Source organism: Mirounga leonina, unplaced genomic scaffold, assembly GCF_011800145.1.
Source record: "Mirounga leonina isolate KUSES-001 unplaced genomic scaffold, KU_Mleo_1.0 Mir_125, whole genome shotgun sequence".
Classification (NCBI taxonomy): Eukaryota; Metazoa; Chordata; class Mammalia; order Carnivora; family Phocidae; genus Mirounga; species Mirounga leonina.
The window spans coordinates 15,297,751-15,324,748 of NW_023270305.1; the positions used below are offsets into that span (position 1 = coordinate 15,297,751).

At 44.0% G+C, this 26,998-nt stretch overlaps 1 protein-coding gene across 5 annotated transcripts in view; it reads left to right on the forward strand.

Annotated features, from left to right (window-relative positions):
- The window catches only part of BABAM2 (BRISC and BRCA1 A complex member 2), a 399,311-nt gene that overhangs the window by 336,776 nt on the left and 35,537 nt on the right, over positions 1–26,998 (forward strand). The window contains exons 11-12 of one of the 5 annotated variants that reach the window (XM_035000818.1): positions 14,802–14,986; positions 19,724–20,037. The exons of 3 other annotated variants lie outside the window; for them this stretch is intronic. In XM_035000818.1, the coding sequence (XP_034856709.1) occupies positions 14,802–14,986; positions 19,724–19,843 (305 nt within the window). In that variant the 3' untranslated portion in view covers positions 19,844–20,037. Of the gene's footprint in view, positions 1–14,801; positions 14,987–19,723; positions 20,038–26,998 lie in introns of those variants that run through there. One more of the 5 variants, XM_035000820.1, reaches the window with a different exon arrangement.

The window sequence follows — 26,998 nt, forward strand, 5'->3', positions numbered from 1 at the left end:
AAATGCTGGAAGGAATATTGCCTTGGTGTTATTGATAGCATTTCCCATTACTCTGCTCTGGAAAACAGGGGTTTCCTACTACTTTAGTTCAATTAAACAATTGAATTAAACCTACTATTTATTATACTGTTTATGGAACCCTTGTCTTAGGCCAGCCACAGTATCAGGTACATGAATAAGATATGGCCCCTCCCTCATGGAACTGAAAATGAGAAAATCATCAATACATCTTACTGTTCTCTAAGGGCCAGATCGAGGAACAAGCTCGTTAAGTGGTGGTGTCTGGCACCTCCTTTGCGGCCTTTCCGTTATGGAGGGGGTTTGGGCCACGGCTGCTATTGGTCACGTATTTAATTGTACCTAAACCAGATACCACCTTTGTCTTCTGCTCCTGAACAAAGAGTCATCGTGCTGTTCACCCAGATGGCTTCATTATTACTTCAGTCTGTTGATACCTTCTGCTGTGTCTATGGAAGAGAAAGTATCTCGGCGCTCAATTCAAATCACACTAATCATTGTCATATATGGAATACTCGCTAGGAGACAATCACTTTGCTAGATAGTTATGTGCATTATCTCATGTCATCCTTACAGTCCTGCCAGATAAAAATCGTGATTTCCATTCTACAAATGAAAAGGTACAAAGCAGAGAGGTGTAGTAACTTGCTTAAGATCCCACAGGTGATAAATGCAGAATGATTTAAATCGAGTTCCAAATGTTCAAACTCTGAGCCCTTTCTGCTCTGCCTTACTTTATCTTTCATTGATAGAATGCTATTATCTCTTGATTCTTATAGTGATATGATCTTGCCCTCTTTCCTTGGGATTTGGGAGTCAGTTATGCAGGGGCTGCATGAACAGAGTTGACGTATACATATTATGTTCCGGAGCCTTGGGTGCAGAAAAGGATGTAGGGCATCTTATTTGGCTTTTCCATTTAAAAGATGGCCATCCACAGCTAGATCTCAGTGGAGTGCCCAGCTTGTCTGGTAGTGTTTGAGGTGAAAGGAAGCTGCTTCACACGTATGGAATGCTTCAGAAGAACGCAGACCCAAGGGCTTAGAGTTTTCACCCATCATTGAACTGGAGGAGGTTTTCGTAATTGCAGGGTGGTGGCATGTGTTTGATTTGGTTGGGCCTTAAGCTGGACCAGAGCCACCACCTGCCACCAGGGCCATTTCCTGGTGCATCGGGGAGATTGTTCCTCCAAGGACTCACCCACCCAGGCAGTGACCCAACATGACCTCCTGTCCTCATGACATGGGCCCCCCAGGGATGGCTGTGCTTCCAGCTGCAGTGATGTGACTTGGTCTCAGTCTTCAAGTAGTTCCTGGTTTTCTTTTTCAAGAAGTTTTGAGAGGTCATCCTGTCAATACACTGCGAAGGGAACAAGCCTCTTAAATGCCCATGCCATTTATCCTGCTTGGTTGAGCTGTAATTGAATATTTCAAGTTGCATATACAGTTGACCTTTGAACAATGCGAGTTAGCAGAGCTGACCCCTATGCAGTTAAAAATCCACATATGACTTTTGACTTCTCCGAAACTTAACGTCGAATAGCCTAGTGTTAACCAGAAGCCTTACTGATAATATAGACAGTTAACATGCTTAGTATGTTTTATGTTTTTCACACTGTATTCTTACAATAACTTAAGCTAGAAAAAGAAAATATTATTAAGAAAATCATGAGGAGAAAGTACATTTGCAGTACTGTATTTATTGAAAAAAATTTGCATATAAGTGAATCCACACCGTTCAAACCCATGTTGTTCAAGGATCAGCTGTATTTAAGGCATACGACTTGATGTGTAGATACACGTATGCACTACGAAAGGCCCCCAGGCAAGCTGATTGGCCACATCCCCATCACCTCCCAGTTACCATTCTTTTCTCTGCGTGCGTGGGTGGTGAGAACACAAGATCCACCCTCTTAGCGGATTGCAAGTATATAATATGCTATTGTTAACCATAATCCCCATGCTGTACATTAAATCTCCAGAACTTATTTATCTGGCATAACTGAAACTTTGTGCTTTTTGACCAGCATCCCCCCATTTCCCCCTCCCCACCCAATCCCTGGCAACCACCATTCTACTCCCTGCCTCTATGAGTTTGACTACTTTAGATGCCTCATATAAGTAAGATCATGCAGTATTTGTTTTTCTGTATTTGGCTTATTTCCTATAGCCTAATGTCCTCTGGGTTTACTTGTTTTGTCACACATGGCAGGATTTCCTTCTTTCTGAAGGCTGAATAATATTCCATTGTGTATATATACTAAATTTTCTCCATCCATTCATCTATTGACAAACATTTAGATTGTTTTCCAATCTTGGCTATTGTGAATAATGCTATAGTGAACACGGGAGTGCAGATATCTTTTCAAGATACTCTTCATTTCCTTTGGATATATATCCAGAAGTGGGATTGCTCGATCATATGGTAGTTCTATTTTAAATTTTTTAGTTTGATACAGTCTTACTTTCCTATTTTTTCTTTAGTTACCTGTGTTTTTGGTGTTATATCTAAAAAAAAAAATCATTGCCCAGACCAGTGTCAAGAAGATTTTTCCTTATGTTTTCTCGTAGCAGTTTTACAGTTTCTGGTCATACGTTCAGGTCTTTAATCTGTTTTGAGTTGGTTTTTATATATGATTGGATAGGGGTCCAATTTCATTCTGCATGTGGATATCCGGTTTTCCCACTTATTAAAGAGACTGTCCTTAAAAAAAAAAAGAAGAAGAAGAAGGAGGTAGCAGGAGGGGAAGAATGAAGCGGGGGAAATCGGAGGGGTAGACGAACCATGAGAGACGATGGACTCTGAAAAACAAACTGAAGGTTCTAGAGGGGAGGGGGGTGGGAGGATGGGTTAGCCTGGTGGTGGGTATTGAGGAGGGCACATTCTGCATGGAGCACTGGGTGTTATGCACAAACAATGAATCATGGAACACTTCATCTAAAACTAATGATGTAATGTATGGGGATTAACATAAGAATAAATAAATAAATAAATAAATAAATAAATAAATAAATAAATAAATAAAGAGACTGTCCTTTCCCCCCTTGTATGTTGTTGGTAACCTTGTCAGAGACCAATTGACTGTAAATGCATGGATTTATTTCTGGGCTCTCCCTTCTGTTCCATTGGTCCACGTGTCTGTTTTTGTGCCAGTCCTGTACTATTTTGATTACTGTAGCTTTGTAGTATATTTTGAAATCAGGATGTGTGATGCCTCCAGCTTTGCTCTTCTTGCTCAAGATTGCTTTGACTATGTGGGGTCTTTTGTAATTTCATATACATTTTAGAATTTTTTTTTTTTTAAGATTTTATTTATTTATTTGAGAGAGCACGAGCAGGGGAGGGGCAGAGGGGGAGGGAGAAGCAGACTCCCCACTGAGCAGGGAGCCTGATGCGGGACTCAATCCCAGGGTCCTGGGATCATGACCTGAGCTGAAGGCAGACGCTTAACCGACTGAGCCACCCAGGTGCCCCTAAATTTTAGGATTTTTAAGAAATTCTGTAAAGAATGCCATTGGGATTTTGATAAGAATTGCATTGAATTTATAAACCACTTTGAGTTGTATGGTAAATGTCCATGCCCTTTACAGCAAGAGTTCCATTAATGTATTGAAACGGAGGCAACCCTATGGTATTGGAAAAGATTTTAGATAAATACAAAAAGCATGTGTCACCCCAAATCTTTCCTTTCTGGGGCCATTAGTTAAAAAGGGAAACAGCCAGCCATGCAGGCTAACAATACAGTGTAATATTGGAAGACTCTGCTTATCAGTTTGAAAATGGCAAGTTTAAAATGGCTTTTCAAGTTTCACAGATGTGTGCTTAAGCTTGGTAATTGCCCATAGCTTATGACATTTATGCTGATCAGTAACATTTAATAATTTTAGATGATCCCTTAATCCTATTCTAGGAGCATGGTCGATGTTAGAGGTGATTCCTGCTGTTAAGAGCATTAACTTTCAGTTGGCATGTGTGTAGACAGAGTGCAGAAACCATAGATACAAATACATTTTAAGAGGGGAGGAGAAGGGAGAGTTGTGTTAGCCAGTTAGAGAACTGGGAGAATTCTTTTGGGAAAATATGTAAGGGTTTTAAGATTTCACAGTGAAGGAAGTGTATGGTGTGATGAACAGGAGACCAAGAGATCCTTTCTAGTAGTTAGTCCCGTTTACTACTCACAAAAGCAGCAGTGGAGGTCTGTGACCAAACTATGTTCAGAGCTGTCATTCAATAAGCTTAATAGAAATCAACCACTTATCCCTGATAAAGTTGTACAAGCTAAAGGAAATAGCAAGTTTTTTGCTTTGGTTTAGAATTGTGTCAACTTGGTTTGGTAATGCGGCCATCTCCTGGGAATATGGTCATTAAGGCAAACTCTTTTAAAACTTGTAGCGTTGGAGAGGGAAGTAGAGTAGAGGGTGAACCCTATATAATAAAGGGGCAACTTGCTGCATAGGCAAAGTCTCAAAGGTAAGTGGAAGGCTAACTGGGCTCAACTCAAGGATTCAGCCCTCAGTGTAAGTTGGAACAGTCAAATGAAGGTGTGGTTTGATAGAAGTTTACTTTTATTCCAGAGGGGGGTTGGGTGTGTAGCAAAAAGCTGAGAACTGGACAGAGGTTTATTCAGTTTGGTTCAGACCACACAGGATAAACAAATAGGTCCTGAGCCTCTCCGGAGTCAGAAGTCTGAGATGATACCCATGGTGCTGCCGTCAAGTTGCTTGCTGTCTAGCACTGAAGTCTGTGAGATCCGGAAAGCCCACAGTGGGGTAGACACTGCTAAGTTCTGTGGAACACTGAAGAATGTTCTGAGGAAGCTTGGAGAAGGCTTCACAAAGCCACTCGAAGCGGGGACTGGCATGGCTGAGACAGCACGTGGAGTATTGAGAGCTTCGGAGATGGGAGACCAGGAGGGCCCAGCAGCACCCATGCCCACTCCAAGCTGGGAGAGCAATGGCCCCCAGCCTAGGAAGTCATCTTCCCAGCCACGGCTCTCAATACATCTTCTGGCATGCTGTAGAACTTCTTTTACTCTGGTTGGCAAAGATAAAAGATAAGAGCTGATACAGCATCCCAGTGTAGGAGATCGTTCTTACCAGATTTCTTGGATTGAACATCTGCTTCACCCAGCTTTTAATGACAGGACCAGAGATCTGTGAAGTGAGCCTCCAAACCGTGCTGTGGTGTGTAATTTCTCCTCCTCTTTTACCCCCGTTGTCCATCGGGGCCCCATGGGATACAGCACAGTATAGCGTGTGGTTCCAGCTCCGACTCAGTGTCAGAACCCACCAGAACCCTGAAAAGGCCTGCCGCCTCCACACCCTCCTACCTTTCTCCTCTCCCAGGCCCCTCTCCGTTACTGAGTCAGAATTAGAGGTAGGGGGGTGGTTGCTGAACTTGTGTATTTTAAAAACAGCTTCCTAGATAAATGAGGCATAGCTAGTCTTGCTTGACAGCTGCACGGACAGTGGAAGGAACATGCCTCACAGAAAACCTGGCTGGAGTTTCCATACTCACCACATACTGGTCCCCAGACTGCCCCGCATCTGTGAAATGGGATTGGTGCTTATCCGGCCCACTTCACAGGGGTTTTGTGAGGAGTAAATCACATGGAAGCAAATTAGACACCATCATTGCTGTAAAAATGTAATGTTTGCCCTTCCTGTGCCCCCACCCTAGAGGATACAACCAGTCACTTCACTCTTGGGCTATTTCACTGGCCAGCTTGTTTGTCTCTTGCCCCTGCACCTGCTACCAAATCATCACATTGAAACACCACTTCCATTCTGTGCCTTCTCTGCTCAGAAGTGCCCACTGGCCTCTCTCAGTAGACAGGCTCACCTCGTCTATCAGACTCTCTCTCTCACTCACCTTGGCCTCTTTGTTGTCCCTTTTTTGCGGTCTCTCCTTGACTTCCATATCTTTCTTGCACCATTTCTTAAAACCTGTCCCCAGTTTTCTCTCTAACCTGATCCACCCCCATCTTGATCCAAATAACATAATGTTGGAGAGGTTGTGGAGAAAGGGGAACAACCCTCTTACACTGTTGGTGGGAATGCAAGTTGGTACAGCCACTTTGGAAAACAGTGTGGAGGTTCCTCAAAAATTTAAAAATAGAGCTACCCTATGACCCAGCAATTGCACTACTGGGTATTTACCCCAAAGACACAGATGTAGTGAAAAGAAGGGCCATATGCACCCCAATGTTCATAGCAGCAATGTCCGCAATACCCAAACTGTAGAAAGAGCCGAGATGCCCTTCAACAGACAAAAGGATAAAGAAGATGTGGTCCATATATACAATGGAATATTACTCAGCCATCAGAAAGGATGAATACCCAACTTTGACATCAACATGGATGGGACTGGAGGAGATTATGCTAAGTGAAATAAGTTAAGCAGAGAAAGTCAATTATCATATGGTTTCACTTATTTGTGGAACATAAGAAATAGCATGGAGGACATTAGGAGAAGGAAGGGTAAAATGAAGGGAGGGAAATCAGAGGGAGAGATGAACCATGAGAGACTATGGACTCTGAGAAACAAACAGGGCTCTAGAGGGGAGGGGGGTGGGAGGATGGGTTAGCCTGGTGATGGGTATTAAGGAGGGCACGTTCTGCATGGAGCACTGGGTGTTATACGAAAACAATGGATCGTGGATCACCACATCAAAAACTAATGATGTATTGTATGGTGACTAACATAATAAATTAAAAGAAAACACAAATAACATAATTATGAGACTTTAACATATATTTTCTGAGATGATTTTTTAATTGTCATGTGTATTTGCTTCATTATTCCAGTTCATTTGCTTGCCAAGGTCCAAGAGGACATCTAAGTGATGCGTTACATTGTGATGTGATTATGCGCAGTGCCCCGCATGGGATTAGGCACGCGGCAGGGGCTCCACAGCCATGTGCTGGGCCTGGGCTGGGGGCAGGGGAGCCTGGCAGTCAGAGGGCATTTGCAGCCTGTGACACACTTTCACTTCCAGGGTCATTTTTCATCATCACTACACTGGAAGGCGGTGGTTATTCACCCCATTTCACATGAGAGAAAAGAGGCTTAGGTGAGGTAACATCAGCTCGGGGGGGGGGGGAGACAAGGGGACCCCCTGTCCTCCAGGGGAGCCAGGGTGTGTGTGGCAGAGCCTGCAGGTGGGTGTGGAAGCGAAGGGGAGCTCCTGTGGGTCATGGCCTGCTGGTGTTGGCCGGGCAGGGGCTAAGGCCGAATGAGTGAAGACCCAGCAGGAGTGAGCAGGCAAGACGGGCTGCGGTGGGTGCCACTGCCGGGCTGGTTGCTCACCAGGGCTAAGAGCAGGGTCCAGGTGACTCCAGCTGGCCTCCTCAGGACAAGGCAAGTGACTGGGAGTCAGGAAGGATTTAGGTGACTCAGCCTCTGCCCTGGGGGTAGCCAGGCAGTGGGCTTGGCAGGCCATTTCCTGGGGAATTTTCAAATGGACCAGTGATTTCATCTTTGTCTTCTAAAGCACCTCCGTTCCCTGGGAGCTGTTGTTTATGGGGCCCTCGGACTGAGGCCCTATGGTCTGATCTCTTAAAGGAGAAGCTGAAAAGCACTGGGAACTTTCTAGGCCTAGAGGTAGCAGTAATTCCATTCCTGACCAGCACTGATAAGAAACCCTTCCAGTCTTCTCTGGCTTCAGTCAGAGTTCAAGTCAACAGTGCTTTGACATTTCAGTATTGCTGCCTAATTTATGAAGGCATAAGCTCCATGCAGGTAACCTGCTCCTGCCTCTGGTTGAAGTCATTGTGCTTATTGCCTAACTGGGATGGGCCTGGTGAGGGCTGGCAACACGAGGCCAAGACCAGCAGGCAGGCCTGAGGGTTGGACAGCTACCCAGCAAGTGGGTGGAGACCAAAGCTGAGTTATAGAGCTAGAGAATCCAGGGCGTGGTGATGGAAATCAGCCACTGGGACAGTAAAGATTCATGTTGAATACATATGCATTTATTAGCGTGGCTGGTTCCTTTGTCAAAAACATCATAAATTCACAGTTCAGGATTTTAAAGTAAATAAGATTACTGATATTTCTCTTTCAACAGTCTGTAAGCACCCCCTCACTAAGAGTGCAGAGTCTTTCAATTCTTCTTAAACCTAAAATATTAGATTGGGGTTTTTTTTTTTATTTTTATTTTTTATTATTATTTGAGAGAGTACAAGCAGGAATGGTGGGAGGGGCAGAGGGAGCGGGCTAGAACTGAGCAGGGCTCGGTCTCATGACCTGAGCCAAAATCAAGAGTTGGACGCTTAACCAACTGAGCCACCCGGGCACCCCTAAAATTTTTGTTTCTATAAGCTGTTGGAAATGGCTTTCAAAGGGTTCCTCCCCCGCCCCACCTCAAACCCCTGCCCATGTCAGAGGTTAAGAGCAAACCATATTTTCATTAAAACATTTGATGAAACCCTCCCCCCTTCCCTAAGTCTACCAAATTTTGATCTCAAAAAAATAAAAATAAAAAAAGAGAAAAAATGGGGCTAAAATGACAGGAAGATTTGTCCCTTCCCAAGTAAATATTACACTTTAGCTGGGTAACTTGTGGAAGCTTGTCAGGTCGAAGTGACTCACTTGCATAGATGAAGTTATTTTTAGAGATGTAATTTGTACTGTTTAGAAAAGAATAAAGAGATGGTAAAAGGCTAGATCGCTCATTATAGTTTACAGAGCTCATGAACCTAGCATCCATGCAGAAGATGACTAAGCAACGGGTCGGTTGGTACTTTCTCTCAGAATTTTACAGACGTGAGTCACCCATGTTAGACTGCAGACACAGCATGGAGGTACCTGTGACTCAGCTCCCATTTAGAAAGAGCACTAGAATTCAGTTCTGGTACACTTTTATAGTTAAGTACCGAGGAAATTACATACCACAGCAAAATATGTCTCTGTACCACACAGCCGTCGGATGTTTTTAGCAAGGATTGATGTATCTTCATCTCTGACCTCTGAAAGAATGTCTCTGTGATCCACGCTGGCTAATGTGCTGCCTCAGCCTGTTGCCATGCACAGCTGGGTCACCTTCTTGATGTTTGGGTCCCTGACTCTGGCACACAGCGGTCCTCAGTAGAAATCTCAGCTTCACCCTTCCTGCACTAGGATGTCCAGCATTCAGGCCCACTTCCTTTAACCGAATGTGTGTGTGTGCGTGCACATGCGTGCACAAACATGCATGCATGTGTGTGCATGAAAATCTTCAGCCTACTGTATTTAAATTCTGTTTTTTATGAACTGACAGAAAGAGCTTTCAGAGGCTTGCTCCCGTACCCATGTCAGGGAATTAGAAGAAATAAAATCACATTTTCTTGAAGTATATTCTGAGTTTTTTAAAAAACATCATACACACATTGATAATAATAATCTCTGTAAGTAGGCAAACTTGTCGAAGCAGATGCGTTCTCTCTGCAGGGCTGCTGTGGGCTCCGCGGGCCAGTGACCTGCAGGTGGCCCCTCACGCCAGTCTCGCCCCTGGTCATTGGCACACACTGATGATGCAGCCTGCTTGGAGTTAAGCTCTCTGAACATGACCTGTCCTTTCAGATGTACAGAAAATGCAGTTTGCGGTTCGTAGACATAGCAATAGACTATTCATGACCGACGAAGAATTTTATATTTATTATTTTTATCAAAGAAACATGAACATGGTTACAAAAGCAAATACTCCAGAAAGACGTATAATGAAAAGCAAAAGTACTCTGCCCTGTGCCCGCTCAACAGCGGTCACTCTGACATACTTCCGTCAGCGGGCCTTCAGCTCCATAACTGTTTCATTCCTCACCTGCTGACCTGCTGTGTATGTCGCACCAGGGCATGCAGAGGTTAAAAACTTGCTTCTGTTGTCAAAGAGAAAAAGCCTTGTGTACACTCCAGTCAACTCAGCAAACGCTTGAGCATCTACGATGGACCGACTCCTGTGTGAGGCTCCGCAGTCCACAAACGGGTGGGTATACTGTGGAGTTTGCAGGCAGGTCGGGGAGGCAGGTATGCAAACACATTAATGCAGCTGCTGTGTGGAAACCCTGTGATGCAGATGTAGGATACCCCCCTTCTGTGGGGTTCTATAGAAATGTCCCAGAGCTAGGTCTTGAAGTGCTACTAGAAATTTCTCTGGAGATAACAAGGAAGGAATGTCCTGGACTGAGAGAACAGTGTGCTCCTGGACAGATGGGGTGCATTCAGAATATAGGGAATAATTCATAAAATTGCATTTTTAGGGTGCACGAGTTAAGGCAGTAGCGGGAGATGAGGTGGGAAGGAATGTGCCTGGTTATGAAGAGCTTTGTATGTGAGGTGTTCAAAGTATATCCTATTACTGTTGGAGAGCCTTGCGAGGATTTTTAGCATGTGGCATTATCTCAGTGAGGCTATGGGTCTGCTGGCAGAGGGGAGGACGAATTCAAGTGGGAGAAAGCCGGGGGTAGGAAAACCCTTTGGGATAACTAGTCCAGACAGGGTAACGTGAGGTACTGAGTTAGTGGGAGGGGGAGGGAGGGAGAGGGAGGGATTGCAGAATCCCATGTTAATTCCTGGCTAGGCTAGCTGAGTGGCGAGCAGAAACTTAAGAAGAGGACCAGAAAGTGGTGGAAAGACAATGAGTTTTAATATATTGCGTTTGAGGTGTTTATGGGATAAGCAGGTGGAGATACTCAGCAAGTAGCCGAAAATTGGGTCAGAGACCAGGATTGCAGAAGTTATTATTTTGGGACTGGAGCACGAAGAGATGAGAAGGTTCGGGATGGGTTGTCCTCATCTGATGAAGCGACACTGGATGATTACAGAGATCAGAATGGAGAGGAGGCTTGAAGGAGGTGTAGAGGTACAGTTAGTATAGAACCAGGAGCCTGCGTAGATGACAGCGGAGGATGGACAGAGCTGATGTGGCCAAATGGTAGGAGCTTTCAATGGGAGGTGAGACTTGAGGGTGTAGGCAGGTCTGGGAAAATGAGTAGCTTCTACTCGGGGTGGTCATGAGAGAAAGCCAGATTTCACTTGAGACAGGAGGTAGCCGGAACATTCTGAGAGGAAGTGAGAAAGGGGACTCCTGGAGCGGTAGCAGAGGTAACCAGGGTGTGGTACAGAGTGGGTGTTTGTCCTACGAGGTGACAGAGGGCATTAGGAAGAGTCAGGAGGACATTTTTTTTTTTTTAACAGCAGTAAGCCTCACTGAAAGTGAGGGACTGGTCAGCTAGGGAGGAGGTAGAGGAGAAAAGAGGTACGTAGGGTCTGCACAGGGCCAGCCCCAGCCGCACAGAAAGGTGTGGTGGACAACTTGTCACTGTTCGGACCGACCCTCAGGGAGGGTCCAGTGGCCAGATTGCCCGGTAGGCGGTAGCACAATCGGAAGTGTGTCAGGAGACCTGCCTGGGGGCTGCAAACCTGCTTCGGACCTGACTGAAGAGACACAGACATTGAGAGGAAACATTTAGAGACCTGTGTAGCAGTTGGACATTGCTGCCACATCCAAACACGTAATTGTTTTTTCAGTTACTCAGTTTCATCCATGACAGGTTGGAAATTAAAACAAAACTAGGTCCTTCACCCCCCGAATTCAGGAAGCACAGCTCTCCAGCATTCCTACCTCAGCCTGAGCCCTGGTGCAGAAACCGCCCACTCCTCAGATGAGGCCCAGGGGCCTGTCGCCCTGCTCTGGTCCTGCAGTCCCAGTGACCAGCACAGCCTGTCTAAACACAGTATTTCTTGGCCACAGAGTTTGGCCCCTCATGAGCAAAACATAGACAAGAGTAAAACACTCAGCTGGTGGCCCTCGCTGGCCTGCCCGAGTGGCCCCTCAGAGCCACTGTGGGGTTTGCCCTTGGCTTTCTCTGCCACGGCCAGGTGAATGCGCCGCTTGGGAGACAAAATAGAGTTGTCCCTGGACCTGCAGCTTAGTCAGCCAGAAACCTCAGGACAGTTCAGCAGGGATGCACCTCAGCAAAGCCAAGGCTGTTGATCTCATGATCTACTTTTTATTATCTGCTCAAGAAAAATGGCACATTATGAGAAAAAGAAAACAAAGCTTAAGTAGTAGGTAGGCAGTCTCTCTTCATCTGAACCCCAGACCAAGTAACGCAGCCTCCTACTCCAGACTTCTCACACTGGACCATGGACATTTGGTTTGCTGACCTTTCCCAGTGATGAACTTTTTAGGGCAGAGTGCCTTTCTCCTTCATCTCGAAATCCCTTTCCCTTGGCACAGGAGTCAGGGCATCTCAGAGTCTTGATAAATCTATGTATAAACTCACAAACTCTTTTCTTATTTGACTGATAATCATGCATTTGGTCCTATTCTCATACCAAGTCATAACTGATTTTTAAATCATTAAAATGCCATAGGTCATACAATGGTAAAAGATGCCTTAACCCTCCCGGGCCAGGACCAGTCCCATGGTCAGGAATGCTCATGGTCACTTTGAGGTTCAGACAAGCAGCTCTCTGTCCTCTTTTTGTACAAGTCTTAAACTGACCTTTTTTTTTTTTTTTTAAAGATTTTATTTATTTATTTGAGAGAGAGAGCATGAGAGGGGGGAGGGTCAGAGGGAGAAGCAGACTCCGTGCTGAGCAGGGAGCCCGATGCGGGACTCCATCCCGGGACTCCGGGATCATGACCTGAGCCGAAGGCAGTCGCTTAACCAGGTGAGCCACCCAGGCGCCCCAAACTGCCCTGCTTCTTAAACCAAATACGCACACATATACACACATGTATAAATTTAGATAGAGGGGGTGTGTGTGCACGCGTGCATGCACGCATACGCATGAGATATGGCACCACCTGTTAAAGCATTCCTCTAGACCTCAGATTCCCACACCTCTCCTCCTCTGTTCTCTTTCCACTTATTGGTGCCTGCTCATGCACTCCTTTGCAGATTTCCATTTAATGTTTCCATGAGCTAAGTTTGAGTGATGACTTAGTAAGTTGAACATTTAAAGAATCAAACCTGTTTTTCCATGAAACCAATTAATGATACACCTCAAGTGAACCATTTGGCTTCTGGAAACAAAGAGTTTTCCATCCCACAGAGTATTGGTAAGGGGCCATGAATAAGATGGGGCAGGTCAATATAGCTGTTTTATTGTAAGGGCAGCAGACAGGCTAAATGAGAAGGTTAATTGTCGAGTCCATATCAGGCTCTGCTGAGCTGTGACCAGTTTAAGGTACTTTATATTAAAGCCCTTTGGAACTTCCCTCTCTTTTTTATTCCTATCTGATTCTTTTCTTCTGTCCTTAAGTGTTCTGTGTATATGAACTTCCAACTTTTGTGTTCGAGTCTTCGTCTTGTAACCAGAGCCTGATGGCTGTACCCCACCTTCTTTAGAAGGAAAAGCTAGATAGGCCTCATCTGAGCTGTCCCCACTAGCATTCAAAAATTATGTTTGTATCCAGGAGACCTTGGTTAGTCCATATGGGCTAGAACAGGGGGGTACAATTAAGGTAATGAAGCTGGCGTCCCGAGTGCAGGACAGGTAGAAAAGCAATTCCCGGACGCAGAGGAAGCATACTGAGTTACTTCAGGTGTGAACACTTAGTATTTGCAGCAGACCTAAAATGGTGGACGTGGGAGGCTTACTACAAAGTGTATTCAGCTGTGTAAAGTAGGGTTGCTGTTGTTTAAAATATACATCCCCACTTCTGTTTCTCCACGGTGGGAATAGACATGGCTCCCAGCCCCCGCCAGTCCCCTCCTAATAGGACAGTGCCTGTAGGATGTGCTGTTAACAGTGAGCCTGTCCAGAGATGGAAACAAGAAGGAAGGGTGTCAGGTGACAGAATATTGGCAGAACCTGGATGTGAGTGAATGGGGAGCAAGCGGTGGCTTTTATTTCAGACATGCAGTGTGATTCTTCCCCAGTCGATAGCAGAACATTCTAATGGCACCAGAACCACTGGGTTCAGAATCTGAAGACCTGGATTTGAGGTCCAGTGCTGTTCTTTAACTGTAATTCTAAACAGACTGCTTTCTGTTTCTGAGTGTCTGTGTTCTGACCTGTAAATGGGGTAATATGCCTATCTTGAAACGTACACATGAGATAGTGTATGTGAAAACATATTTAAGCCATAAAACTTAAGTCATGGCATTCAGCAGGCGTCTGGCATTATCAGCCCAAAGTGCAGGCGAGCGAGCAGTCAGGGAAGGATATAGAGATTTTTGAAGTCCTCAGGTACTAAGCGTCCACACCTGAAGTAACTCAGTATGCTTCCTCTGCGTCCAGGAATTGCTTTTCTACCTGTCCTGCACTCGGGACGCCAGCTTCATTACCTTAATTGTACCCCCTGTTCTAGCCCATATGGACTAACCAAGGTCTCCTGGATAAAGTCAGTATCGATAGATGGGACTTTCTGGGACTTTCTAAAGGAGGAAAGCTGAGGGCCAAGCCTTCAGGGTTAACAAGTCCCTCAGCTGAGCTTTGGGGATGAGGGGCTGTTAAGCAGATGGAGAAAAGACCGCAAATATTTTAAAAGGAAAGGAAGTAGCAGATCAATCTCGTGTTATGGAAACCATGGGAGAAGAACAGAAATGAGTAACAGTGTCAAATGCCATTAAAACCCCATAGATACGAACATAAAATGCCTTCCCAGTCAAAGGGAAGAAAACAAGAGAATTGAAACATCAAAAATAAGAAGTCTTAAAAGTCGGAGATCATTGTACCCTTGAGCATAACTTACAAAGTCTGAAAGACAAACGCCTCCTCCTCCTCCAGATCTATTGTGACTATACACGCCGACCCCTCTTCTCCCTCTCTCGTATGCTTTCTTTGTCAACCGCCAGAGAACTTGCTTGCCCACAGCAACCCCTGGCTGAGATGGCAGATGAGCCGAAATGCCCCTGAGGAGAAACTCCTTCCAGAATGTCAGAAACAAGCAGTAAATATAATTGGTAGCACTTGCAGTGGGAAGAACCTGGACTCCAGACCCAGATGGGCCGGGAGTAGCCCGTCTTCTTCATGGCTACAAGTAAGTTCTCGGGCTTACCCCAGGGACAGGCCTGCTCCCTAGTGACAAGGGGCAAGAGAGGATCTCGTGGCAGAAAGTACCCAGCATGTTGTAGGTATCTGATAAATGTTGATTTCTTTCCTGTTTCTTAGCATTAAAAATACATATATTTAGGGCGCCTGGGTGGCTCAGTTGGTTAAGCAACTTGCCTTCGGCTCAGGTCATGATCCCAGGGTCCTGGGATCGAGTCCCACATCGGGCTCCCGGCTCAGCAGGAAGCCTGCTTCTCCCTCTCCCACTCCCCCTGCTTGTGTTCCTGCTCTCGCTATCTCTCTCTCTCTGTCAAATAAATAAATAAAATCTTTAAAAAAAAAACCCAACATATATTTATTAGAATGAGACACAAAACCAAAAACTACCACAAAAACAAAAAACCCCCTACGCCTAACTGTTGTCTGTGGCAAGAGATGTTTCAGAATTGGGGTAACGAAGACCCCAAAGTCTTACTATAAAAGCAGCTGGGGTAGCTGCAGCCACTCGGCTCCTGCCAGGAGATGCACCAGGTTACAAGTGACATGGCCAGGGTAGCTTGCTGGATGTGGGGTCAGGAGTCCCGGAGTTGTCAGCGCAGCCGCTGAGGCGGCTCACCCCTCCGCACTGCAGGCTACTCAGTTACCAAACACACAGATGATTTCCACGGCCCTTTTCTGTACCGCTGTTTAACGAGTGTGTCTTCTGTTTGACAAGACATGGAGATTTTAAAGTAAATATCTCACCTCTCTGCAGCTCAGCTCTACCCTGTGAGCACACCTGTCAAAACACAGCCGAGAGGCAGGGAGGTGGCTAAAGAGGGGTCACAAAGTCTGTGTATTTTACTTGCAGGGAGCCCTCCAGGCCTGGCTCTTACCCCTTCAAAGAACCTGGCGGGCCAGTTCCCAAGCCCCCAGCAGCGTAAGTGCCCATAGACGGCCCGTAGCGTAGAGGTGTGCAGACCAGATAGCCCCAGCTGCGAGGGAGGGTGGAGGGAACCAAGAGGCTACAGACAGTAGGCGTCAGACAATTCGTGTAAGGGCTGGCTTGCTTGTGCCTGATGTCGTGACCATGCGGCCCACTCTGAGAGTCGGTATTTATAATTTTCACTTTGAGTCATTTAGAAAGAGATCTGAGAGAAGTAAATGTGAAGTCTACCCTAGAAGGATGTCAATCAAAATCAGTAAAAAGGAGAAAAGCTTTGGAGCTTCCAAGAATAAAGTCTCAATTATTGAATGTGAATTTGCTTTTCTCAGGTCACTCGGATCCAGCCTTTGGATCCGGCCTTTGCCTGAAAATGCTCTTACTCCTTCACATTTGAATGTACAGGCCAAGCTGCTCAGTCAGCTCAAGGGCTTGCCTCCACAGGATCACCTCGGCTTACACAGTTTTTCTCTTTCATTTGGGTTCGTGAGATAGGAGAGTAGGGCCATTGAAAAACATCGTTTCCGACAGCAATTATACCTTCCTCTCAAACGACATTTCTGATGAGAATTGCTGTCAAGGAAGAACATGAATCCATTCCCCTTCCCCTACTGCATCCCCCACCCATTCTCACAGAAGAAATAATGACCAAGGCCCCAGAACGGTAACCACTAAACAAAAACATGGAAATTCATAGACCAAATAGTAATCTTTAAATATATGAAGACTGATTGTATTTCTGGTCTTTTTTTTTTTTTCAAAGAGCAAAACCGCTTACAAATAAATGTTTAGCAAAAAAAGAAAAAGCCTTGGGCGCCTGGGTGGCTCAGTCGTTCAGCGTCTGCCTTTGGCTCGGGTCATGATCCCAGGGTCCTGGGATCGAGCCCCGCATCGGGCTCCCTGCTCACCGGGGAGTCTGCGTGTTCCTCTCCCAGTCCCCTTGCTTGTGTTCCCTCTCTCTCTCTCTCTCTCTTAGTCAAATAAATAAAATCTTTAAAAAAAAAAAAAGAAAGAAAAAGCCTTTAACTTACAGGAACCACCTATGCGAATGGAGGGAGAAGTGCAGTATCTAAGCACAAAAGGAAACGGTCTGGCCACGTTTTCACCAGGCTTCCTCTGTCTTCAGCTGTTCTCTGGTCCGTGGTCAGCTTTTGCTACAAAACCCCATTTGACCTTAGATCCTCCAGATTTTTTTTGTTTGAAGGAAGAAGATTGTAGAATTCAGAGTGAAGAGTTCCAGAGGACTCCTGAATTTGCCTCAAATAGAAATATGGGCAGAACTAAATTGGAAGCTTAATTGAAAGAATTTGGCTACTTTTAATCTATGGGTATTTTTCTTGGCTGGAAGTCAGGTTGGAAAAAGAAATTATATAGACTCAGGTTTGTTTGTTTGTTTTAATTGCTTCTAAGAGAAAGTGAGTAATCATAGGTCTCATTTATGGATATCTGCTATGTGCCAAGTATTCTATATATATTCATTATATCATGTAAAGCACTCAACAGCCTTGCAAGGTAGGTATTATCCCATCTTAAAGATAAGAAAACCTAGACTCAGGGAGTTTAGTAAATTGCCTGAGGTCACCCATGTGGTAACTGGGAGAGTAGGAATCAAGCCCAGATCTGTCAAATTCCAAAAATCATATTCTTTCCAGTATACCGTCCTGTTCTTGATTCCTTTTAGGCTCTGCTTACTGTACACACTCTTTATTTCCAACCCAGAGGTTAGAGATTTGCTCATTTGATGGATGAGGAGAGAGGCTCAGAGGGACCAGTTAATATGCCAAAGTTGTACACCTACTAAGTGAAGCCTAATTCGCCCCATACAGAGCACATGCCTTCTTCACCTGAACATTCAAGTTCACCTAGATAAGCTATTTCCTGTCCATCTCACCAGATGGAACTGAACCTAAAGCCACCAAAGAATGCAGTGGCTTCTCTTCAGAACTTTCTAGGGAAGATACCCCGTACCACCTAATCTAGTGAGTCAGACATTTTCCTATAATTTTAACATCTCAGCACACTATAAATCCGGAATGGAGAATGCTTGGAAAGTGCAATGTACAAATAAAAAATAAGCTAGTGGAGGTTTCTGTAGAGCAGAATGACATGGTGACCTGGGATTCTAACCCCATCTTATGAGGAAACACAGAGTCACTCTTGAGGGGCATTGTTTCTAAGCACTGCCAGATAGTTGACTTAAACTATGTCCCATCCCAATCTTAAATCCAGTCCCAAATCTCAGTCCCTACTGTATGGATTGTCCACATAGGAAGTGAGAATTGTTTGAGAGAAAATGGAGGACTCCCATAAATGGCCAACAGCCCATTATCATCAGGCTTTTCCTTCAGAGCCTCCCCTGACTATAAGGGACACACAGTAAGTCTTAAGAGATGTTTTATAAGGAGGAATCAATCCCCATACTGAGGAGTGCACAACTGCTCTCTAATAATAAATAAATAATAAATAAATAATAAATAAAAGTGATTCTTGATTTGTGCATTCTACTCTCCATTCTGGAGGATTTATATTATGTATTTAAATTATAAGAAAACTTCTGACCCTCTGGAGTGAGTGGGATGGGATATTTCCTCTAGGAATGTTCCAGGCTAACACTGCTCATAGAAAAGTGTCCATATTCCTTTGCTTTGTGTTCACAACTCTGCACAGTTTGACATACTCTTCTCTGTTCTGGCTGCCCAATACCATTCCCTCTGTCTGGAATCCCCTCACTTTCTCCCTCCCCTCCCCTCCCAGTCAGAATCCTCATGTTGCACCTGCCTGTCAAAATCCCACTTGTCTTTCAAGGCTCTGCCCATCTAATAAGGCTTCTGGAAGCTGTTTTGTTTGTTTGTTTTTAATATTTTAGAAAGAGGGAGAGGGGGAGAGAGAATCTTAATCCGGCTCCACCCCCAGTCCAGAGCCCGACGTGGGGCTCTATCTCACAACCCGAGCTGAAATCCAGAGTTGGACGCTTAACTGACTGAGCCACTCAGGCACCCCGAGGCTTCTGGAAGGTTTTAGACAGATTCTCTTCCCACCCCTTACCCCATGGTGATTACTACCTCAACTATAAGCCTCACCACTGTCTCCCTTCCCGAGGACAGTGAGAGTCAAGTGCATGCTGGCACAGTCCAGAGGAGGACCCAGCTTTGGTCACATGGCCTCCCTAGAGCCAGCTCATAGTCAGTGCTCCAGGAATGCTTATCACATTGGATACTTGTTGCTGTTTTCTCTAGAATATAAAGCTCATAACTAGATCCTTTAATAAAACAAGATTAGTTTCAGACTTTTTTTTTCTTCAAAGGCTATGTTAGTCATCCTTTACTCTGGAGTAGTCACAATTTTTGTAAATTTGTACCTGGCAGGATGTTCCAGTTTTTCAAGACTGGAATTTAAACTGACCAGTGTCAGTCTCTCTACTTTAACTATCTTAAATGTGTCCTTTCCTTCTAATCATCTACATTTGGTACATTGTCTATGAATTTTTTTAATTGAAAGCTTACGGCGCTTTAAAGACTTTGCCTAGTTTTTAAGTGCCAACGCCTTTGCATTTGAATATATTTTAACTTATTTAAGGATTCTTTTCATCAGATTCTTCCCTAATTTAGCCAGATTTCTTTTTTAATCCTCCCAGGCCAGGAGTTTATTTATTGTGACTAAGTTCTTTTTTTTTTTTTTTTTTTTGTGACTACGTTCTTTTAAAGATAGAAGTTAAAACGGTATTAAATGCTATTTATGGTGTTCTCTGTCGCTTGATTTCTTTCTGCATCTCATAAAAACATGTTTCCTTTTTTACATGTCTAGTGCAATCAACGTTTCCTCACTTTTATGATCAATGCCAGTCACTGGTTATATATCAGCCAACTACTCTGTGTCCAGCCCAGTGTGACACATGCGGAGGATATAAAATATCAAGTACACTGAATTGTTAGCAGTCCAGCCATAACTGGACTATGTGGCTGTGGAAGATGGAGAAATCACCGAGCAACAGAGCAGGCAAGGAAGGCTTCCTGGAAGAAGGTGGGACCCGGACTATGTCACAGAAGCAAGAGCCGATTGAGAGATTGAACAAGGAGCCACGCCTGAGGAAATGCTTTTCTGAATTGAATATATATACTGTAAGATATTCCACTGAAGAATATACCACAGTGTATTTATCCAGTCTCATGTAGTTGGACGCTTGAGATATTTCCAGTTTCTGTTATCACAAACAGTGCTATAGCAAACTTTCTCCTATGTGTCTTCTTATGTACATGTGATAGTATTTTAGGAGTGGAATAGCTGAGTTATGAAGTATGTACATCTTCACTTCTCTTGTACAAGAGGTTATAGAAATTTGCACGCTCATCAGTGAATGAGAATTCCCACTACCTTGACAACACTTGAGCGTTGCTGGGTTTTAAAATTGTTGTCAATCTAATGGGTATGAAATGGGATGGCCTTGACGTTTTAATTTGCAGTTCCCTTACATGCTCCTTTCCTTCAGTTGAACAAGCATTTATTAAGAGTCTCTCCTGTGCCATGTACTCTTTCAAAGACTAGAAATACTAAAATAACTCATCGCTGACCCTCACACTTAGGAGCTCACAGTCTGAGTGATTCCGACCTGGGGAGACATATCAGAATCACTTAAGGTGCATTTTCAAAAATCAGAGGTCTGAGGTAGGGCCCACACAGCTGCACTGTTGATCCCATGGTGACACTGATGCTTACTTCCAGCTGAGAACCTCTGATCTCGTGGGAGGAGAAGCCTACTCTGTTCAGTCTGGGCTCGTCTCTGTGGGCAGGGTGAGAGAGCCTCACTCTTCACTGGCCGGCACTATGGCATCCCTTTTATCTTGAGGTTCTTCTTCCAGTTTTATGTGAATGTCTCATTGGGTGTTGGGATGATTCATTTGTACCTATAAAGTACCTCAAAAGCAAATGCTAAACAAAATATAAGCAGAGACCAGATTTCCCGTGACTCCAGCTATCTGGGACAACCGTAAACCTGGAAGGAAACAAACAGAAACGAGAGGAGGAGGAGGAGGAGACGCTCACTGAGCAGGGCTGGAGGAAGGCACCCTGGAGCTCACACCACCTCACTTCCCATCCATGCAGCGCCGGCTCTGCACGGAGTTCTGGTCCTGGGAAGGACTGTCAGCGGCACCCAACTCTTCAGAAGCTGAGACACATGTGGAATGAAGTAGACAGAGAAAAGAGGAGAGGGAAGAAAGAGAAATGACATTGAGAGTTGGCCTTGATGGGAAGTGGTAAAGCAAAAAGGCACTGGCTGGGAAAAGGAAACAAATAAATTAGAGAAAGCTTGTCATCAGGGGCAGACAACATGTCACTCCCTGGTAAGCCCTGGGGACCTCAGTGTGCCACTCTGATTGCACATCACCTCTTGCCTGTGCACAGTTTAAGAGGTCTGGCCCTTACGTAGGAGGCATTGGGAAAGAGCAAGCTAAGTCTTCCTTAACACTCGAGGCCATCATGTATAATGATTTTTTTCATGTGTTTTCTGTCATCAAGAAAAGGCTAAGCTATTTCCTGTATACTGTATATGCTGAGATGTGAAGGTCTGTCCAAAGTTTAGAAAGTGCCATCAAAATAGCTAAAACTTACGTGCTGTGAGCATTTATGCTATGGTTAGAAATTTCACATACATGGAACAGTGGATAAAGCCAGACTGAAAACCAAACAAACCAACTAAGAAGAAAGGGGGAGAAGGGGAAGGGAATGCATATTTATTTATGACCTGCTCTGCTTTTGTCCAGTCTTGCCAGCAGTGCTGAGAAAAGAATTATCCTCGTTTTGCAGATGAGAACATCAGGATTCAGAGAGATGAAATATTTTGCCTGTGGCCTCACCACTAATAAATGGTGGGGCTAGGAATTAAACTCATTTTTATCTGACTCCAAAGGCTGTGCTTTTTTCCACCATACCACGCTGTCTCCTCCCATATTAGGATGTTTAGAATTTACAGCAGAATTTAAGGCTCAGGCTTTAGTTTGGTAATATTACAGCCCCACAGACAACCTGTCTTTGTGATCACATCTCACAAAAGATAATGAAAATTTGAAGCCGGCTCAACAAAATCTGGTTAATATTTCGTCTCCCCTGTCACTTAAATGTAAGGCAGGGATGGTAAAAGGAGCCACCATTCAATTTTCAATGCCTTGGGTAGGATTACTTCTGAATTGGAAAACTTTCCTTTTATATTTCCTGTAGGCAAGTGCTCTGGATATGCGGTGTTTCACTTTCTAGTGGTTAGAGTCCGTGTGTCTCAAAGGTTTAGTGTGCAGTTAGTAAAAGGGTGTTGGTAAGGGGTGGTCAGTTAATAAATGGCAGACTTCATGGGTGGTTTGGTGCTCACTGCAGGGGAAGCCTGGGAATGAGATGTGAGCAAACTGCTTTTAGGGAGAGTTGACCTCAAATGGAGTCATCGTTAGAGGGGCGTTTACAGCAAGTCAACGTGGGGTTAAAACTGTCTACTAATGAGGCTTCGAGGAACTGGAGAGTCTACAGAGGACTGAAAATGGAAACACCACTGTAACCACCACAAAGTGAAGGCATGAATGTCTTCCCTACTGACCCAAGAACACAGCAATATAGCGTTTGGAAGGTTTGGAGAAATGAAATAACGGCTGACTTGTGAATAAGGATGAAAATATCCGATGATGTGACTCCCAGGGAAGCAATTATGGTTAACCCCTCATTTGTTTGGCATTTTCAAGTATTGAACTGTCCCACAGAACTGCATTTTCCTGACAACTCAGACTTTCCTATTTATGTGCCTTGAATGTTTTCAACCATGCTTGGTGGAAATACTTCTGAAATTGGTTATTCAATTATCCTGCCTTCTTGAACAGAAGCTGCAAGAAATAACATTTCTTTAGATGCCTTTCTTTGACTGCAAGTCTGAGAAGACCTGATTAAAAGAGGTTTAGGTAGTTAGGACTTGCAGTGGTCTCACATAACAAGGAATCCAGAACTGGGCATTCCAGGGCTGATGAATTCAATAGCTCAGTGATGTCAGGCTGACTTTCCTGGTCACAAGGTGGATACACAGCTCCAAGCCTCAAGATCTCACATGACAAGATCTAGGCAAGAATGAAATGGGGGCTTCTCCTTATACATGTTTTTACTCAGAGAGGAAAATATTTCTCAGAAGACCCCTAGCCAACTTCCCCTTGGGTCTCATTGGCAGGACTGAGTCACATTTCCATGCCTTGGTCTCATGGAAGGCTGAAGAGAGTGAATACCCAGCACTTTAGGACTCTGAAGTGGGAGGAAGGCTCTACCCATAAAAAAGAAGGATGGGAAGGTACCTGCGTGGCTCAGTTGGTTAAGTGTCCGACTCTGGATTTTGGCTCAGGTCATGATCTCAGGGTCATGAGATCAAGCGCTGCATTGAGCTCTGCACTGGGTGTGGAGCCTGCTTAAGATTTTCCCTCTCTTCCTCCCTCTGTCCCTCCCTCCTCCCTTCCTTCTGTTAAAAAAAAAAAAAAAAAAAAGAATGGAGAATGGATGGCTCTTGGTAGGGAACCAAGAGTGTCTGCCAGGTTACTGAGATTGGGAGTGAACATTACTTACAGTATGGTAATAGCTTGAGGGATGGTTGGGCTTTTCGTTCTCTGCTGAATGGCCCCAGACTGGGATTATTTTTGATTTCCTAAATCTGCTTTTATTTATTATTCTCTCTCCTTTCTCTGTGCCAGACTGCTAGTTATCATTACTTACCGTTCATGTACCTTGCCCTAATCTTGCCATAATTAGATTTTTTTTTTTCTGGAAAGATCCTATGATCAAACTTGTGAGAACTCTGCCCGAAATGTTCTGAGGGAGTATCTGACAGCTGTCCTGTGTGTCACCTATGTGATGTGGTATTGCTTTTGGCTGTTGGGGGCCATTTTTCCATCGTGAGGTCTTTGGAGAAGTGACAAATTTCTAGAGAGTCTTATGAATTTAGATACAACTCTAATGAAGTCGTCTTACGGTGAAAGGATGAGCATTTGGGGACAGTTAAGCTTGTTTACTAGAGAAAGCAAAACTGCATCTGTCCATCCGAATCCCAGCGTGGTGTAGAGAGAGGCAGCGAAGTTTATTGGTCCATATTCGGCTCCTTCTCAAAGCCGCATGGCTGCCAGTTGCCTGGAGAACAAGCACGAGAGCTCTGGGACTGTGACCCGTGGGACTCCTCCCTGCAGCGACTGTCCAGCACAGGGCAAGCTGGTGCAGAGTTTCATGATCCCTGCCCTCTGCCAGGGCAGCAGGGCCCTGTGAGGGAATGCTGTGAAATGCCCAGGTCGTACAGAATCGCAAGTGTTTTGGCAGGGACTTGTTTCAACAAGTTCTTGAAGAAAGTAATACTTTGGCAGTGGTTATTGAAATTATACTGAACAAGTGAGGACCATCCCTTCCGTGGAAGGAGAGCTGACCAAAATCAGTCTCTGTATACAGGAAGAAGGAAATAGGAAGCAGTTGTCAAAATAGTACTGATGATGAGTAACTGAACCAAATGGAATGATTCTCCTCTGGGAATCAAACTGGAGCTGGTAGGTGGGTTGTGTTCGAAGGAATCCAATGGTTAAAATGTTCTGTTTTGATCTAGCTGAAGCTGTGAGCCCAAATGGCTTGGAACCCCGGGAGTACCTTCAGAGCAAGTTAGCTGTTTGAAGGCCTGCAGTCTTACTTTATTTTGTGTCAGAAGCTCATGAGTGAGGGGCACCAGGCTGGTTCGGTCAGCAGAGCATGCGGCTCTTGATCTCAGGGTTGGGTTTGAGCCCCACGTTGGGTGTGGAGATTACTTAAAAATAAAACCTTAAAAAAAAATCACGAGTTAGCTTTATAGGCAAACATTAAGTGGCAGAAACATTTGGGGAGAAGGAAAACAAGCTTTGTGTTTTGTTTTTTTTTAATTCTGACTAATTTGTACCATTCAAATCATTCTTATAAGAAAAATGCAAAGTATTTCTCATAAACATTTTAGTTATTAACTCTTTTATGCAGAACATTTTTTAAAGAATATCCTTTTATTGACTGCTGACTGATACAGATAGGATATCGTTTAGTTAAGTTGAATAAGGTATTTATATTTTTTGAATTTTATTTTCTCATATGTAGATTACCGACTTTATTTCTCAAGTACTCTGACCATTCCTGCTTTGCTGATCATCCAGCTACTGCGTTCAAATTTTAATACTGGCTTCAACTATACTTTTTTAGAAAAAGCTCCATGGAGAAATAATCATGCAATCAATGTTTTTCTGGGATCACAGTACATCTCAGCATGTAGCTGACTGGCAGTTTTTTTTCTTTTAATCAGAACAGTTCACTTGCCTGGGTAAATAAATTTACGTTCACATTTTGAATTGTTTCTGATCTTAATTGGGCATTTAGGGGGTCAAAGTGGATGGTTCAGAACTAGGTGGGAAAATCATTTTTCAGCATGTCAAAATACCAGCAACTCATTTTCTACAAAACAAAATAACAGGAACAAAAAATATAATGTATTCCAAAGCCCAGAAAAAGCTGGTAGCTTGACAGTCATGAAGACTGTGGTATTCTCTGTATTACTTTGATCCTGAATGTGACTGTGCTTACTTTAAATTGGCAAATTATTGCCACTGAATTCTATTATTCAAAATGACTGCATTTTTGAAGGGAAGCTTACAGGTTAAATACCTTTCACCAGTGCTGTGCTGTTGATGACCGCTCTGGGGGTTAACGTGAATCTTGTTTTATATTTGGATATTTAACATGTAATATAAACAATTGAAGTGAAATTAAACTGTATGTGAATGGGCATTTTTTCTAAAATTAGAGGAGATGCAGTGAGTAATCAGAAAAGATATAAACTTAATTTTAGAAAGCAATATTTATTCAAAATGACTGAAGATGTTACAAATCATGCTTTGTAATGTAAAGGGACTCAAAAGGGTTTTCTGAATTGGATTATTTCTAATTTGAGTCAGTCTGGTTTTCATACTTCGTATTGTTCCTCCATGTTACTAAATCTCTGCTTTGGCACAAATAGGCATGTGCTGAAACTGCATTGAGGCACGTGGAAAATGTGACTTAATGAGTGGATATTCACGGTCTTCCCGCTTTTGGGGGGTTGTGATTCATATGCAGAAACCCCCTGCAGCACTGAGTCAGAGTCAGATAGACCCAGTGGCCTAAGAGGGCCTGCCACTGGACAGTTTTTCTGTTTCTTGTTTTCTTGGTTTTTTTTGAAGTTTGCTGCGAATCTGACTTTTCCTTCATGAAATCATTTTGGATGCTTAGAGGGCCTAGCCCAAGTCAAATGTCACCCTACACTGGCATGGTGACAAATACACAGCTAGCTAGTGTGTATTTTCATAAATTTGCCTCATGTAGCCAAAAAGATGAATCTTGTACACTCTTCACAGTAGAGATTTTAGCTTCCTAAACTGTAATGATAACATGGTGAATGTGTTGTGAGCAGGAGGCAATGGGGCCCAATAGAAGGAGCTCAGGATTTACACCATGGGTCTAGATTTGAACCCTGCCTCCAGCTAGCTAAGGCACGGGCAAGTTAATTAACCTCTTGGAGTCTCAAGTTTGTTCGTCTGTTAAATGCACATGGTAAAAATAATGTCTGCTTCATGGAATTATAAGTCTCAAATTAGATCAAAATATGTAAAAGTACTCTGTGAAGCTAGGAAATTCCATACACATTTTTTTCTCCTTATTATATTTTCCCAAGTTAATGTGCCTGTTCTTTGCCCTGGAAGTGATAACATCCACACAAATATACAATATATGCCTTGAAGAATGTGCTATTGAAACAGTCTGTGTTTATAGGGTCGGTTTGCCTCAAACTAAAAAGGAGTCATTTTATTTTTAAGAATTGAGTGAAAGGACCCCAAAATGAACAGATACAAGCACATAATACTTGTTAGCAGCCAACACTGGAATCAGGCTGCACCCTCGAAGTAGATATAATGCAGTGTTCAGATGAGTCCCTGTTGCGTTCCATTAAGGAGCCCCCACTGGTTTAGGAACTATATGTGGTAACACATCTGGAGAAGCCTCAAAGTGCTGAGTATCAGAATTCACTGCTTGATTGGA